The sequence below is a fragment of the Balaenoptera ricei genome, chromosome 14 (genome assembly GCF_028023285.1).
Source record: "Balaenoptera ricei isolate mBalRic1 chromosome 14, mBalRic1.hap2, whole genome shotgun sequence".
Lineage (NCBI taxonomy): Eukaryota > Metazoa > Chordata > Mammalia > Artiodactyla > Balaenopteridae > Balaenoptera > Balaenoptera ricei.
Window position 1 is genome coordinate 37,929,420 of NC_082652.1, and position 17,948 is coordinate 37,947,367.

At 43.0% G+C, this 17,948-nt stretch overlaps 1 protein-coding gene across 1 annotated transcript; it reads right to left on the reverse strand.

Moving 5' to 3' along the window:
• Window positions 1-13,409: 13,409 nt before the first annotated feature.
• CETN1 (centrin 1) lies at window positions 13,410-13,928 on the reverse strand. Its single transcript, XM_059894795.1, has one exon. The coding sequence runs from the start codon at window positions 13,926-13,928 to the stop codon at window positions 13,410-13,412; it is 519 nt and encodes a 172-aa protein (XP_059750778.1).
• Window positions 13,929-17,948: the final 4,020 nt, after the last annotated feature.

Here is a 17,948-nt window from a genome sequence, read left to right on the forward strand (position 1 = left end):
CAGCCCCACCCGCGACCCCCCAACCCCTCCCAACCCCCGGTGTGGGGGGGTACCTAAGAGGCTCCCTGGCCTGCGGAGAACCAGCCATCTGGGTCTGCAGCGAGCAGTGGCCATCTGGCTCCAGCTAAAATGTTGTCAGGAAGGAATATGGGCCTACTGTGGAAAGAACATCCCGTTTTCCGAAAGAACCTAGGAATATAGAATCTTGCATGAAATCCCTGACTTTTCAAACTTGGCAAGCTAACTCGGTTAAAAAAGAAAAACAAAAAAACCCACTCTGATGGCAGGCCCATGAGTAATATATACAATGCTTTGTGCAAATTAGGAAAAAACACGCCTCTGGGCAGATAAAGCAGGGGAAAAAAAAAAAAAGCAGTCAGTGCATGTGTGCCAAGTAAAAGGTACTTCTGGGCAGTTGTTCCCTGTGCCAGGCGCTGGGTTTAACGAGAGCGTCCTGGCCGGGGTTCAGCCTCTACTTGCCCGCTGGCTGCGCGCTGTGCGAGGTACATCGTGCATAGCTGCAGGCGGGTGTCCTTCGGCCGCCAAGTCAGTCTCTACACGCCAGATTCTGCCCCTGGGCCTCCGCGGGGGGTGGGACGGGGTGGGGGGGCAGATTCACAAACTCTGGGTGATGGAGGAGGGAGCAAGAGAGCTGGGAAACCAACAGAAATTGCAGGCCTATCCTTGCTAAGGAGCCATAAAATTTTAAAATAGTTTTTCTACACTGTGTCCCAAACTTGCTCTCAGTGGTCCTGGGGGGTGAACGGTGAATCAGTTGGCGAGTTTATTTTAGACAGCATTTTTCTGAGGTTATTGCACTCTGTATGTGAGGAGGATGTCTTTCTGAGTACACTTCATCTATGATTATTTTTAACATGTTTCCTCTATTGGTCTAGTATGGATCAGATCCCTTTATAGAAATTATTTCTAACTCTGACAACATCCTGAAAAGATGTTGTTTTACAGATAAAGATACCAAGGCTCAGAGAAGTAATTTTTCTGCCAAAACCAGCTAGGAACTGGCTCTGTTCTGGGCTTCAGACTTCGGTCTGTCACTAGGAAGCTATTGCTGCCCTAAGATGATATGATAGCTCTGTTACTTCTAACTGAGATTCCAAAGGCTTTAGCTTTTCTCCCTAATGGCACCTAATCAAGATCTGTGTTATTCAAGTACATGATGCATGGAAATCTCCTATTTGGTGTCTTCTCCCTCCTCCTTTTTATTTCTTGATAAATGCAAGAACAGGGACTTCCTTGGAGATCCAGTGATTAAGACTCTGTGATTCCAATGCCGGGGGTGCGGGTTCGATCCCTGGTCGGGGAACTAGGATCCCACATGCTACATGGCCAAAAAAAAAAAGCAAGAACAGTTCTTTTACCAAGCAAAGGGTGCATCTGTGTAGTGTATAATTTTGAAAATAACAACATCACCAGATGGACATATCCCAGTGAGTGTTGTTCTTTCAAAACACTGGGTTGCTATGGTGATTAGAGACTTATTCCAGCCATACTGTCATCAGTCACCACCTTTCTTCTCTTTTGGAAGAAACTTCAAAGCCAGTTTACAAACCATTCAGAGAAATCAGGCTCATCATTTCAGTGGCATTGATGGTTTTAAATGTCAAATGATAACATCCAGCTTTTCCAGCCACTCTGTCCATCAGATTTGACTACAAATCACTTGAGGCTATTTCCAAAGCTTAGGTCCAGTCTCAGTGGAGTTAGATTTGCCTCTTGAGAATGTTCCGGAGAATATGCTGGAGGTGTTTAGATTGTCTCCAAAAGAGAACTTCCAAAAATATCCTGAGCCCAGCAGTACCATTGGTTAAACGTGACTTTTGAAGGGGACACATGCATTGGGGAGTGGACAGGTCCTGACAAGCTGATTAAACTAAAGAGTTAAGGTGGTGGGCAATGTATACATTTCAAGTCTAGACTTAGGAGTCAGACAGACAGGATTCAAATCTTCCTTTTACCACTTACTAGCTGTGTAACCTTGCACAGATTACTTAATCTCTTCATGTCTCAGTTAATGCTTTTGTAAAGTGGAGGTAATTATTGAATATGTAGAAGCTCCTACAACAGTGGGTGGTACAGAGTAAGTGCTATTTAAGTGTTGGCTATTGTTAAAATCACACATAGCACTTTATAGCATCACCTCGAATTATAAATGTATCAGGCAAGATCCATAACAGGGCAGACATTTTCTATAAGTGTCATCACCAAACTGTAGTAATAAAATGTTCTTATGTAGGATAAATAATTTTGTTTGGTTGTTAAAATCAAAGTGGAATTTACCACATCTAAAGGTTCTCTATCTAAATACATTGCATTTCACATATAATCTGTAAAAAACTCGAAGCACTATGCTGTACACCTGAAACTAACACAATATTGTAAATCAACTATATTTCAATAAAAATAAATAAATAAATAAATACACTCCATTTCATTTTACATCCAGGAATCCCAAATGAAAATAGAGATGGCTGGTAAGGTATCACAACATCAATAGCTTGAAATACCTGTGGCATACCGGCAAAATATTCATCTAACCCATACCTCTGCACCTTTATGACAGGAACATAATCTTTATGCAGTGCAGTCCATCTTTGTGCAGCTTTGGTTGCTGAAAATTCTTCCTGATACGAAATTGAAATCTCTTTCCCTTATCATTCCTTCTCTCTGAAACCCCTTGGAGCCCTGTGGAACAAGTCCTATTTCTTTGGAGGTCATATTCCTCGAGAGAATTTTCTTTTCAGGAGAAACAGCCTTAGTTATTGTAAGCCATTTCTCTTAGGATGTGGTTTTGTATCCCCTTACCCTATTTATCTCACTGCTGTCAACAGGCCTTGATTTCTTCAGTTCCTTTTAAGATGTAAAACCCACAAGTGAGCACAGTCCTCCAGACCATAGAAATGGGTCTCCCTCCTCACTTGGTGAATTGTGCTTTTATGAATGTAGCCTGGGAACACATTCATTTTTATTTTAGTTTAGTCCTTACTTTGACAGCATACTGCACACTAAAGTGCCAAAAGAAAAGAACTGATTACCCAGAATCCTGTATCCAGTGAAGGTGTCCTTCAAGATGAAGGGGGAAATGAAGTTATTCTCAGAGGAACAGAAAAAAACAAAGAGAATTTGTCACTAGCAGATCTACACTAAAAGAATGGGCCTAAATAAACTGATTAAAAGACAGATATTGATAGAGTGGATTAAAACTACATACAGTCTACAAGAAATTCAATTCAAATATAATGGTATAGGCAAGTTGAAAGTAAAAGGATGTAAAATGACATATCTTGCAAACAATAATCAAAGGAAGCAGAAGTGATATATTTATATCATATAACATAGGCTTCAGAGCGCATAAAATTATCAGGGACTGAGACAAATGTTATATAATAGTAAAAGGGTCAATCCCATGAGAAGTCACAGCAATCCTACATGCCTGTGCACCAAACAACAGAGCGGCAAAATACGTGAGGCAAAAACTAATAGAACTGAAAGGCAAAATAGACAGATCCAGAATTATAACTGGAGACTTCAATATCTCTCTCTCAACAGACTGATAGAATAAGTGGACAGAAAGTCAGCAGGGTTGTAGAAAAACTCAATATCACCAACAATCAACAGGACTTAATCATCATTTAAATAACAGATATGCTAAGGGCACTAATGGAAAAAGTGGACATTATGAAAGAACAGATGTGTATGTAAGTAGAGAGATGGAAACTCTAGAAAATAGTCAAAAGGAAATGCTAGAAATCAAAAACACTGAAACAGAAATGAAGAATGCCTTTTTTGGGCTCATTAATAGCCAAGGAAAGAATCAGTGAGCTTGAAGATATGTCAATAGAAACTTCAAAAACTGAAATGTAAAGAGAAGAAAGAATGAAAAAGATAGATCAGAATGTGTAAGCAGACTTCCCTGGTGGTGCAGTGGTTAAGAATCCGCCTGCCAATGCAGGGGACATGGGTTCGAGCCCTGGTCCGGGAAGATCCCACATGCCACGGAGCAACTAAGCCCGCATGCCACAGCTACTGAAGCCTGCACACCCTAGAGCCCATGCTCCGCAACAAGAGAAGCCACCGCAATGAGAAGCCTACACACTGCAATGAAGACCCAATGCAACCAAAAAAAAAAAAAAAGAGAGAATGTGTAAGAACTGTGGGGCAATTACAAAAGGTATAACATATGTATAAAGGGAATACCAGAAGGAGAAGAAAGAGAAAAAGGAAAAGAATAGATATTGAAAATGATGATGGCTGAGAATTTTCCAAAATTAATGATGGACACAAACCACAGATCCAGGAATCTCAGACAACACCAAAAATCTGCATGTAATTATCAAACTGTAGAAGTGGTGATCCTTTTGTAATGTATAGAAATATTGAGTCACTGTGTTGTACACCTGGAACAAAGAGTGTTGTAGGTCAATTATACTTTAATTAATAAAATAAATAAATACCATACTATGTTACCATAAATGATAAAATAGGGTGTATTTACAGACTCATGTTTAAAACATCTTTTTATTTTTATGAATCTCCTTTATACTTTTAAATACACATTAGCTAAACACCATGGTATTTTATTTATTATTTATTTATTATGTTTTATTTTTTTTTGGCGGTGTTGGGTCTTCGTTTCTGTGTGAGGGCTTTCTCCAGTTGCGGCGAGTGGGGGCCACTCTTCATTGCGGTGCACGGGCCTGTCACTATCGCGGCCTCTCTTGTTGCGGAGCAGAGGCTCCAGACGCTCAGGCTCAGTAGTTGTGGCTCACGGGCCTAGTTGCTCCGCGGCATGTGGGATCTTCCCAGACCAGGGCTCGAACCCATGTCCCCTGCATTGGCAGGCAGACTCTCAACCACTGCGTCACCAGGGAAGCCCATACCATGGTATTTTAAATGCTTGCTATTTAGTTAAAAAATGTCCAAGTATCTCTTAATATTTAAACTTAAGTTATGAAACTGTAAAGCAATGACATGTGCCAATGACATTACAATTAAAGCCTTTCATTATCAAATTAAAAAAAAAACTGCAGAAAATCAAAGACAAAGAGAAATTCCCCAAAGAGGCCAGAGGCGGAGTGGGGGAAACACCTTACTTTTAGGGAAACAAGGATAAGAATTGTACTGACTTCTCTTCAGAAACCAGGCAAGCAAGAAGAAAGTGGAGTGAAACATTTAAAGTGCTGAAAATAAAAAACATTAACTTAGAATTCTGGGTTCAGTGAAGTAATCCTTCAAAAGTGAAGGAGAGGGCTTCCCTGGTGGCGCAGTGGTTAAGAATCCACCTGCCAATACAGGGGACACGAGTTCGAGCCCTGGTCCCGGAAGATCCCACATGCTGTGGAGCAACTAAGCCCCTGCGCCACAACTACTGAGCCTGCGCTCTAGAGCCCATGCTCTGCAACGAGAAGCCGCCGCTCTGAGAAGCCCGTGCACCGCAACAATGAGTAGCCCCTGCTCTCAGCAACTAGAGAAAACCCGCGTGCAGCAACGAAGACCCAGTGCAGCCAAAAATTAAATAAATGAATAAATAAATTTTTTAAAAAAAGTGAAGGAGAAATAAAGACTTTCTCAGATAGGCAAAAATTGAGGGGATTAGTAAACCTACCACATTAGACCTGCTTTGTAAGAAAGAAGTTCTTCAAGAGAGAAGGAAAATGATTTAATTCAGAAACTAAGATCTACATAAAGAAAAGAAGAGCATTAGATTTACTGTGCGATTTTACATCTATGTGGAATCTAAAAAACAAAACAAGTGAACACATGTAACAAAACAGAAAAGAGTCATAGATACAGAGAATAAACAGGTGGTTGCCAGAGGCGATGGGGGTGGGGGAGATGAGTGAAATAGGTGAGGGAAATGAAGAGGTACAAACTTCCAGTTACAAAATAAATGAGTCACGGGGATGTAACATACAGAGTAGGGAATATAATCAATAATAATGTAATATTTTTGTATGGTGACAGATAGTAACTAGACTTATCGTGGTGATCATTTTGTAATATACAGAAATATCAACTCACTGTGCTGTCCACCAGGAACTAACATAGTGTGGTAGGTCAATTATACTTTAAAAACAAACAGATTGGGACTTCCCTGCTGGTGCAGTGGTTGAGAATCCACCTGTCAGTGCTGGGGACGCGGGTTCAAGACCTGGTCTGGGAAGATCCCACTTGCTGCGGAGCAGCTAGGCCCGTGTGCCACAACTACCGAGCCTGTGCTCTAGAGCCCATGAACCACAACTACTGAAACCAGTGCACCTACAACCTGTGCTCTGCAACAAGAGAAGCCACCGCAATGAGAAACCCGCGCGCCACAGTGAAGAGTAGCCCCCACTCGCCGCAACTAGAGAAAGCCCGTGTGCAGCAACGAAGACCCAATGCAACCAAAAATAAATAAATAAATAAATTTATATAAAACAATATAAAAACAAACAGACAGACAAACTCATAGGAAAAGGACCAGAGGCAGGGGGTAGGGGGAGGGTGAATTGGATGAAGGTGGTCAAAATATATAAACTTCCAGCTATAAGATAAAAAATACTAAGTTTGGGGGCTTCCTTGGTGGCGCAGTGGTTGAGAGTCTGCCTGCTAATGGAGGGGACACGGGTTCGAGCCCTGGTCTGGGAGGATCCCACATGCCACGGAGCAACTAGGCCTGTGAGCCACAACTACTGAGCCTGCGTGTCTGGAGCCTGTGCTCCGCAACAAGAGAGGTCGCGATGGTGAGAGGCCCGCGCACCGCGATGAAGGGTGGCCCCCGTTTGCTGCAACTGGAGGAAGCCCTTGCACAGAAACGAAGACCCAACACAGCCAAAAAGAAAAAAAAAAAAAAAAAGGACTAAGTTTGTAATGTACAACATGATTAATATATACTTAACACCTCTGTATATTATGAAAGTTAAGAGAGTAAATCCCAAGTGTTCTCATCACAAGGAAAAATACTTTTTTTTCTTTCTCCTTTATTTTGCATCTATATGGGATGGTGGATGTTCACTAAACTTCTTGTGATAATCATGTCATGATGTATGTAAGTCACATCATTATGCTGTACACCTTAAACTTATGCAGTGCTGTGTCAATTATAGCTCAATAAAACTGGAAGAAAAAAAAGAAGAGCATTAGAGAAGGAATAAATGAAGGTAAAATAAAATCTTTTATTTTTCTTGTTCTTAACTGATCTAACACCAATTAAAAGACAGAAACTGACAGAGTGGATAAAAAAAACAATATCCCACTATATGTTGTCTATAAGAAACTTACTTGAAATATAAAGACACAGGTCGGTTAAAAGTCTAGACATTCCATGCTAATAGTAATCAAAAGAAAGCTGAAGCAATAATATTAATTTCAGATGAGGCAGACTTCAGAGCAAGGAAAATTATCTGGGATCTAGAGGGGCATTAAATAATGATGAAAAGGTCAATTCTCCAAAAAGACATAAAATTCTTATGCACCTAAAAACAGAGCATCAAAATATGAGGCAAAAGCTGATCCATGTGTGAAGAGAAATAGATGAATCCACTATTATAACTGGAGATGTTAACACCCCTGTATCAGAAATGGACAGATCCAGGAGGCAGAAATTCAGTGAGGACATAGCTAAACTCAACAGCACCATCAATCTACTGGATATAATTGACATCTATAGACGACTGCATCTGAGAACAGCAGATGACATATTCTTCTCAAGCTCACGCAGAACTTTCACCAAGATGGACTACATTATGGGGCATAAAACACACCTTAACCCGTTAAAAAGAATAGATCTCAAAAAGCATGCTCTCAAGCCACTGCAATGAGAAGCCCACGCACCGCAGCGAAGAGTAGCCGCCGCTCACCGCAACTAGAGAAAGCCTGCGCGCAGCAACGAAGACCCAACACAGCCAAAAATAAATTAAAAAAAACACAAAAACAAAAAGACAAAAAAACAAAAAACATAGCACTTAAGAAAAAAAAAAGCATGCTCTCAGACCACAGAGAATTAAATAAGATAGAAAAATAGTAGGAAAATTGCAAAATATTTGAGATCAAACAATAATACATGGGTTGAAGAAGAAGTCTCAAGAGAAATTAAAACATATTTGGAACTAAATAAAAATGCCGGGGGGGGACTTCCCTGGTGGTCCAGTGGTTAAGACTTTGCCTTCCAATGCAGGGGGTGCAGGTTTCATCCCTGGCCAGGGAGCTAAGATCCCACATGCCTCAGGGCCAAAAAACCAAAACATAAAACAGAAGCAATATTGTAACAAATTCAATAAAAGACTTTAAAAATGGTCCACATCAAAGAATCTTAAAAAAAAAAAATGCAGTGGGATACAACGAAAAGTGGAGGGAAATGAAAAGCATTGAATGCATATGTTAGAAAAGAAGAAAGATCTACAATCAATAGTGTAATCTGCCACCTTGGGAAACTAGAAAAAGAAGTGGTATATCTGGGGAAATTCCTTGGTGGTCCAGTGGTTAGCACTCTGTGCTTCCACTGCAGGAGACATGGGTTGGATCCCTGGTTGGGGAACTAAGATCCCACATGCCTGGGATCCGGCACAGGCAAGGCTAGAGGACCCAAGTAAGCTGCGTGAGGAGAAGGCCCCTGTCATCCATCAAATTGCACCAGAGCCCCTCCCTCAGCTCATACCTGTGCCCACGTGGGGGTAGGTGGTCCTTTATGACTAGCTGTTGGAAGAGTAAAAATGCTGAAGTTGGTTCAGGGATACGTCAGCTTTGGTACAACAGACCATAGGTTCATTACACTCAAAGGCGGACCAGAAAGATATCAGTGAAAGAGGAAACCCTCCCAATGGACAGAATTTCTGATAGAGCAGAATCCACTTTGTGTGGAAAGAAAAGTGGCCTGAAATTCGAATACATGTGGGCTCTGACAGTGGTGACCAATCAGTTGGCTGATTGTTCAGGACTCTGGAAAGGGAAACATCAGGGATAAAAAGATCTGGAAAAAAAGGCACATAGATGGATTTATGGCAATGGGTAGGAAGTATAAGGAATTCATATTAACACCTATCAGAGCATTTCTATCGTATAAAAGATGCCAAACAACTAGGAAGATAGAATGACTTGGCCAGTTGATGCCAGTCTACCTCTGTCATTGCCACCCCAGGGCTGGCACAATACGCACATGAATGGAGTAGTCATTGGGCAGAGCTGGAGGCTGTGCATGGGTCCAGCAGCTCTGACTCCCATTCACGAAGGGTGATATAGCTACTGTGGCCACCAAGTGGGAACAGCACCATCCCCCAAGGAGGCCAACAGGCCTCCTGGTGTCAAGTAGTCTAACTGGATCCCTTCCACCCTGGAAAGATGAGCGACTTATCTTGACTGGACTTGACACATATTTTGGTCAAGGGTTTGCCTTTCTTGCTTGTGGAGCTTCAGCCAGGACCACAGCTGAGTATTTACTGACATAGGATCCCACATAATATTCCATTGGACCGAGGCACCCACTTTATAGGAAAGGAAGTGCAACAGTGGGAATTCAGGCCCAGAGTCTACTGGTCCAATAACACACAGAAGCTTTTGACCTGATGGAGCAGTGGAAAAGCCTGTTGGAGATGCTGTTGTGGGGCCAGCTTGGGCATCACAACCAGTGAGGATGCCTTGCCACCCTCCAGGATGCAGCACACACTCAAAATTGATGGCCATTATATGGTGTGGTGTCACGTGAGTCCAGCAAATCAAGGGCGGAAGTCATTCTTACCACAGCTGCCAGGCATTTACCCTTTAATTTGTGCTGCCCGTCCCCACAACTCTGGCCTCTGTGCATTTAGAGATCTTGGCTCCCAGAGGGGGAATGTTCCCCTCAGTAGGCACAGCGACAGTCCCATTAAATGTCAAACTATGCGCACCACCCAGTTACGCTGGGTTCCTCGTGCCGAGAGGGCGGCAGTCCAGGGAAGGTGTCACCACCATGAGTAACTGCTCCTGGACATCACGAGGATGCAGAGCTGTGGGCAGAACATGGGGACAGTATGCTTGGCACCCAGGTGACACACTTGAACGTCTCTTGGGGCTCCTGTAGTCAATTTTGAGGGCAGAGAGATGTGTGCAGCAGCCAGAGCCTGAGAGGGGCACGGGGATTAGGGGCCCAGACTCCTCAGGGATGAGGACCTGGGTCATCCCACTAGGCAAGTCACATGTCAGCAGAGGTGCTGAGGGTGAGGGGAGTCCAGACTGCGATGTTGGGGAGAAGGATGAGCACTACTTGTGGTCTCGAGACCAGCTGCTGTGACAGAGGCTGCAGTTCATCCCTCTAGATTTCCTTTTATAACTTTCCCCCAGGAAGAAAGATCCATCAGAATCCTGAATCAGCCAGTAGATCTAAGTGGTATAAGGTGTGGGGTGTAGTGGACACCGTGGGGCCCTGCCCAGATCTCCCCTCTGGCCTGTCCCTCAGAACTGAAGTCATCCCCCAGGTGCTGGGTTCTTGACAGCTAATAGTCTGCAACTGAATTCCCTCTCCCAGAGACTGATTGCCCTTGGCTGAGGACAGCCACCTTGCTCAAGGTCATACCCCCTTCCTAGGGACAGCTCATGTCCAGTGACTGTCAATCAATGACAAGTTTTAAAGGCCCAACTTCCTCGTCACAATTTGGGTCATCTGCAGGGTCACCCTTGCTCCAGAGCTCCCCATGAGATCAGCTGAGGCCTTTGTTAGTGACCATATCATAGCCCAATTTCTCCCTCTGCCCAGTCTTGGTTTCTTTCTCCCTCACCCATGTGATCCAGAGAACTCAAATAAACTTCCTATACACAAACCTAAGACTCAAAGAGCCTGCTTCCCATGGAAACCAACCTGCAACAATTTAAAGAGTTGGACCTATCCCATCCTCAATCTTCTCATCTTAGACATAACTAAGATGTCTTTAAGGAAAAAAAAAAATTCCTTTACTGTCCTCTGCTCATTTGGGGCATTAGCTCCCTTGATAGCAATACAACCTTGAGACTGTCATACTTTTATCCTTGGCCTGATGCTCTGCTTTTCACCTGTTAACATTTATCATTAGAAAGCAAGAGTTTATCAATGAGCTCCCTACACAGTTTCTTTGGTATACTTCCTGCTTCTTTATTGGGACCATTTGTAATAGCCCAGTGAAAACTACTTCTTAGTTCTTCCCAACCTTTATAGCTGAGTTGACTCATCTGCAAAAAGGTGTTTTTAAATTTTCATTGAACTTTTTGTGTTCTATTTGTGTAAAGACTGGGATACATGTCTGACCCAGCCAGACATGTATGATTTATTTCTCTTAAAATTCAAATGTCAATCTAGGTCTGCTCTAGTTGTTCCCCTGCCCCCAATTTACCCTCCATCTCCCAGAATACATGTCGATTGAGAAGCAAAGCTAGTAGTCCATTGAGAGGTTCTTCCTTAGCAGTGAATGGGATTCAGAAGTATTCTGGAGCCCCTTCCTGTGTGTAGGACGGACTGTGTCTTTAAAGCAACCCTTTAAGTCCTGGGCTACAGCCTCCACAGTTGACCCCATGGCGTCTGGGCAGCTTGATTCCTGGGCTTCAGCCTGGGTTCCTGGTTTTCACTTCTATCTTCTGCTGGGCCGGGAGCCAAGACTGAACCCAGTTCCAGTTGGCCAAGGCTCTGACCCTTTCTCCTAGTTCCTGCCAACTTTCTTTGTTTCTGTTTTTTCTACCTTGATCCATATGTAGATCCTTGGGCCAAGACTCTGGTCATCAGGATGCCAGGAACTCTTGTTTCCCAGAATGCCACACTCCTCCCCTTGCCCTCAGATCAGGCCCCTCACACTGATGCTGGTCCAAGCTGCACCTGTATCCCCTACAACTGCACCTGAATCCACACTAAGACCTTGAACCTGAACTGTTAGCATTTGCAGTCTGGGTGAGTTCCCTTGCCCTGTGCCAGCCGCCTCAGCAAAATCCTTTCTCACAGTAAATGCCCACATACCCATCACTTCAGCTAGTACTGCTGCTTTGACAAATTAGTCCCTGTTAATGAGAATTAAACCCAGAGTAGTAGTTTTCCTGATTGGATTAACAATCCTCTGAAGGGTAAAACTGCTGGCAAAGCAAGTGAAAAATTTTCCAGAATTTCAGCATTTATTTTAATGGGACTTTGTATGAAGACTTAATTTAGTTGTGACCAAAATATCTTGCCTGTTTGCTAGTTTTGTTGCCTATTATCAAAACATTTGTCCAGGCCTCCATCTCAGCAGATAGATTACATTATCTTCCCACAGTTATATTATTTAACTTTTCTCTAACTTCATATTTGTAGATGTTCAAATGGGTAGGTATTTTATTTCAAAACAAGAAAGGTTTAATTTATAACAGAGAACAAGTAGTATTAATGCATACGCAAGCCACAACAAATAGTTTCTTGGGATTATAAAATAGAGAACTACTTATATGCCAGACATTCTGGCATCAACTATATACCAGAGGAGGGGAAATTAAGTATCAAGAACCAAGATGTTCTAAGAATTAGAAGGTAGACAGTGGCTTGTAATAAAGCAATAATAAAATAACTAAGGTTATAGTATAACTCGTCTAATAACTAAAACACTAGTTTATCTTTCCAAGGACAGATAACTAGCTCAAAGTGTGTTATAGATATTTTTTTACAACTTCCTAAGCTAAGATCTTACATTTATAAATATTTACTCAAAGTCATTAGTTAGCTTAATCTCTTAAGCAAATCATACTTTGCTTGGGCCAATATTAAATTCTGTTTTTACTCTGTAGCCCAAGAATACATTGTGGCCCCGATAATCCACAGTAGATAATGTACGCACAAATCAAGAATCATTTGCATGTGACGAAGCCAGAGAACAGTTTAAGTAGCACAATTTACCACCAGCCAAAGGCAAGCCTATCCTTTAGAGCAGTACCTTTCCTGAGCCCAATAAATGGCTGCACCGTTTCCCTTCAAACCAGTATTCAGTTAAGTGAAAACCAATGGCTAGGATGACCTGCTGGTGATTCCACCTTATCATGTGAGAACAATGACTTGAATTTAAGGAATAATATATGAAGCAAGATAATATAAGACTACCAAAGAAGCGACAAGGGAACTGCTTTGCAGTTTGTCCCAAGAAGCTGTCTTGTCTTCAGTTTAATGGGTGTCCACCAATGCAAGGCAAATGGTGGATGGAAAGAAGTTTCAGGATCTTTGATTCAACCTACACTCCTCCAGGTCTGCTCTTGGGAATGAAAAACCAAAACTCACATTAAAAGCATCTTTAAAATTCTGTAATTGAGCTAGAGATTTGGAAATAGAACTATCTAGACCAACTGGGGGTAAGAGGAGAGACAGTGCTGGCCTCTACCTCAAGGTTTCACAAAACAGAAGCAGGGAGCCCAGCAAGTCAACTCAACCTCCCTACACATGCTTGCGGGAGAAACCGACTTTAATAGAGGCTGGTCTTTTTCATGATCCGAAGAAACTCTTCCTCGTTCACTTCACCGTCTCCATCCTGATCTGCTTCGTCAATCATTTCCTGCAGCTCCTCGTCAGTGAGGTTTTCCCCCAACTCGGTGGCCACGCGCTTTAGGTTTTGGAAAGAGATCTTCCCGGTTTCATCATCATCAAAGAGCCTGAAAGCCTTCAGGATTTCTTCCTTGGTGTCTTTCTCGGCCATCTTCTGAGTCATCACGGCCAAGAAGTCATTGAAGCTGACTTTCCCTGTGCCTTCCTTGTCCACCTCGGCGATCATCCTCTTCATCTCCTCCTTCCTGGGTTCAAAGCCCAGCGCCCTCATGGCCACCTTCAGCTCCTTCACGTCGATGGTGCCGCTGCCGTCGGCATCGAAGAGGTCAAACGCTTCGCGGACTTCTTGCTTCTGATCTTCAGTGAGCTCGGGCTTAGGCCCCACCTTTCTTTTCTGGCTGGTGGAGGCCACGTTTGACTTCTTGAAGCTAGAAGCCATCCTCTGGCGGCGGCGGCGGCGGCGGCGGCGGTTGTTACCGTAACGCTTGTTGTCACCGCGCTGGAGCTAGGGCGCCACCGCCAGGAACGCGGGCTCGGGGCCTCGGCTCATTCATTCCCAACCGCTTCCCTTCTGCGCCCCCAGGGAGACCCGGCTCAACTAAGCTCACCCCATCTTCGAGATCTGACATACGTTAAAACCCACAGTTCCCTCGGTTATTACCGAGTTTCCACGACCTGAGAGACCGGAGCTGGTAGCCACTGTGGTCTTCTATAACGTGCTGGCACTTGTTCTTTCTAGGCCATCTGCCAGCATCCAGAGGACCAGGTTTATAGGGTTATTTGGAAGTTTTTCCTCTCTCCTTTTCCATACAAATTAAAACAAACAAACAAACAAAACAAAACAAAAAAAACCCCTCTGGGTCTGAGGTTACCTAAGGGTAAATTTAGGATAATCAAGATTGAGTTTAATCCCTTGTCATAAAATGCGAGGAAGCAGGAGGAGAGAATATTAAAAGTCACACCATGTGTTCAACTCCATAAATGGAAAACAGATAAAATGGAAAGAGTTATGTAGAAAATTTGTAGAAGTCTGTCTCCTGACATTATACTCAACAATGATAAAAATGTCACTAGCTTATTTGCCATACGCTGAAATATGAAATGCAATATCTGAATGTAAGATTTACTTTCAGTGTTTCAATTTTATGTGCTCAGTATAATTGCACTTGAGTGCAGTCATCATTTCATTCAGTAGGCTTTGATTTGGAGAGAGGGGGGCTGCAGTACTGTATTCTGGTATTCTGGAATTTTAAAAACTCTACCAGCATATTACTCTCACTGTTTGTCATCCAACTGGGGTTGTGCTGAAGCCCACACTCTGATTGCCCTGCTTCGGCAGTGGACACAGCAGGAGGTGATGCAGGGCATGTTGGGACTCAAAACTGCTTCCTGAGAACAAAGGGGCAAGAGGAAAATGGAAGCTTTTCAGGTGAAAAGAAAGAACAAATTCATCAGTTAAGCCCATAAGGGAACTGTGTTTAGAATTGCTCTGTAGGTGCTAGGACTCAGCTATTTTTGTCTGACTTAAGGATGGACATCTTCAGGGTTTTCCCTTCACATAAAAAAATGAATGTTTCTTTCTAAAGAATTAAAAATAATTCAAATAAATTATTGTTGCTTTTGGTGGTAAAAAAGAAAAAAGAATTGCTCTGTATTTCTTTAAACAGTTAAAAAAACCCAGAAAGCTGACAATTGAAGCATCCTTTTTTTTAAAAATAAATTTATTTATTTTTGGCTGTGTTGGGTCTTTGCTGCTGCGCGCAGGCTTTCTCTAGTTGTGGCGAGTGGGGGCTACTCTTCGTTGCGGTGCGTGGGCTTCTCACTGCGGTGGCTTCTCTTGTTGTGGAGCACGGTGCATGGGCTTCAGTAGTTGTGGCACGAGGGCTCAATAGTTGTGGCTCACGGGCTCTGGAGTGCAGGCTCAGTAGTTGTGGCGCACTGGCTTAGTTGTTCCGTGGCATGTGGGATCTTCCCAGACCAGGGGTCGAACCCCTGTCCCCTGCATTGGCAGGCGGATTCTTAACCACTGAACCACCAGGGAAGCCCCTACAAATTGTTTTTAAAGTTATTGTTAAGATATCGTTTACATGACATGTTTAGTTAGCCAGATCTCACTACCTGCCCCAGTCGATATGTGACATAATGGACAGAGGGCCTCGGCACAGGGTTTCTAAAGGTAAAAGCACCTTACCTGGGACATTCCTCCCAACAACCCCCCTCCCCGGCACTTGTTGCGGATGGTGTCAACTCAAAGCAGGCTTTGGCAAGTAGACACTGCCATTGCCCATCTTCCAACCCTGCAAATCCTCCTGCTTTCTTAACCAGGTCAAAAAGCCTGGGATCTTATCCCAAACCTTATTATTTCTGTGACCCTGAGAAAGCCACTTAACCTCCCAGACTCAGCTGAAACATCTGCAAAGTAGGCATAATAATAGAGCTTCGTACTAGGCTCCTGTGAGTGTTGAATGAGCTACTCCAGGGACAGTTACTACACGGAGCTACTCCAGGGGCCATACAGGGCTGGGTGATTGTTAGTTGAATCTGAATTCCTCCCAGATATTTTGCATTTCTTTTGACACCCACTCTTCTGCCCAAATTCATGCCAAGCTATGATGTGTTGGGAAAAACTGAGGGATAGAAGCTGCTTTATATAGAGCTATATTTGGGCCAAGTTGAGCTCAAAGCAAAACAGTTGTCATAGTTTCCAGATGTGTGCAATCAGCAGTCACAACTAAGGGCCACCAAGAGCTCCCTTCGTAGAAAACAGCGCCCTCGGCCAGAGTCAGCTCTTGGTGGGGAGTTACTTTATGTTCATAATCTGTGATCTGATTTTAAAAAAGAAGGGATGCTTACATTGATTGTGTGCCTAGCACTGGGCTTGCTTCTCTCATCTGCTGTCTCATTTAATCCTTGTCATCATTTCTCATTTTGCAGATGAAAAAAAAAAAAAAAAAGAGGCCCGGGAGGACCTGTCACGTATCCATTGGTGCACAGCCAAAAAATGGTGGCTCTGGGATTTAAACCTTGGCTGGTCTGAGTCTGATGCTGAGTCTTCGTTCACCATACCACGCTGCCTTCTCCAAAAGTTGAGATCATTACCAAAATGCAGTATCACTGGGAAGATATGATACTGATTTTCTTCCCTAAGCCTAACAGCAATTAAGCATCTTGCCTAGAAAGATTTAACAGGATTTTGTGGGATCTCAGACAGGGTCCCATTCGGGGGTGAGTCACTGAAAGAAAGAGCAGTATGTCTGGACTTTTGTTTACATTTGTTCTTCAATTCTGCTTCACCCCATCCCCTCCGGGTACAATTTAGTGGGAAGCAGTCTGGGCAAAGTGTTTTTGGTTGGCATTAGTCAGAGTCTATATAATGCTGGTGAAAATTGGCTTCACTGCTTTAAAGTCACTTTTCAAGTTTGAAGAAGACCAACATAAAGTAAATGAGATGTTCTGATAAACCAATGGTTAGGAGTGGTTTTGTTTTGTTTTGTTTTCTACTCTGAACATTTTTTGTACCACGATGTCCTAGGTAATATGCTAACTCAGTTGTTGATTATCTGAGATGGGGAGAGGAGGGAAGATAGTTGTTTAGATCTGGTCATGGAAGTTTAGCAGCTGGAAGAGGGGTGGGGAAGAGGTGCAGAATTCCACAGCAGGGTCTGGAGTCAGCTGAGAGCAAGAGAAAGGACCCACACAGCTTGCTTATTCTAATTATTTGGTTTTCCATCTGACTCAAATGGCATGAAAAAGGTGAGGTTCAGGAGCCTTTTAAAATTTAAGTTGCTCTCAGCAAATTCAGCAAATTCCAGGTGTCACCCAAGGCAGAAAACATGCATAATAAAATTTCTTTATTGTTGCCTATTTACTTTCCAACAAATGCAGAACAGAGAGAATGCCAATGCTTGATACTTCTGCATAAACAGGATAACTGTGGGGGGGGGGGAGGTGACCCCAAAACCAACAATAACAGAACTAAACTATTTATTCGTGAATATGTGGAGCCATTTACAAGAAATGGACTCAGCATCAACAGTTTTACAATCCCGGTGGTCTCAGAGTGGGAATATGAAGTCCAGTCCAATAACTCAACCCAAGCCTTTTTGGCAAGCCCAGGAACAGACTTAAGTGTCCAGCCAAGGACTACATAATTTCTCATTCCACGAACCCCAGAAATAAAGAAATACTCCTCTCAGATACAAAAGCAGACTGTGTTTTAGAAAAGAATTTACCAGAATCTCACACTGCTTCTCAAACTTTCACCCAGATACTCCTAATAGCAAAGGAGATGTAAAGCACTCCCTTGGGATCCAGGGAAACATTTGGAAGAAGCCTACAGCAAGAATGAAATGTCTTTATGATTTTGTGTTTTGTCTTTTTAACAAGTGAATTTTGCTTTCTGCTTCATTGCAAGTTTGCTGGTCTTAGTATAGTTTTAAATGACTGATCATCGAGGAAA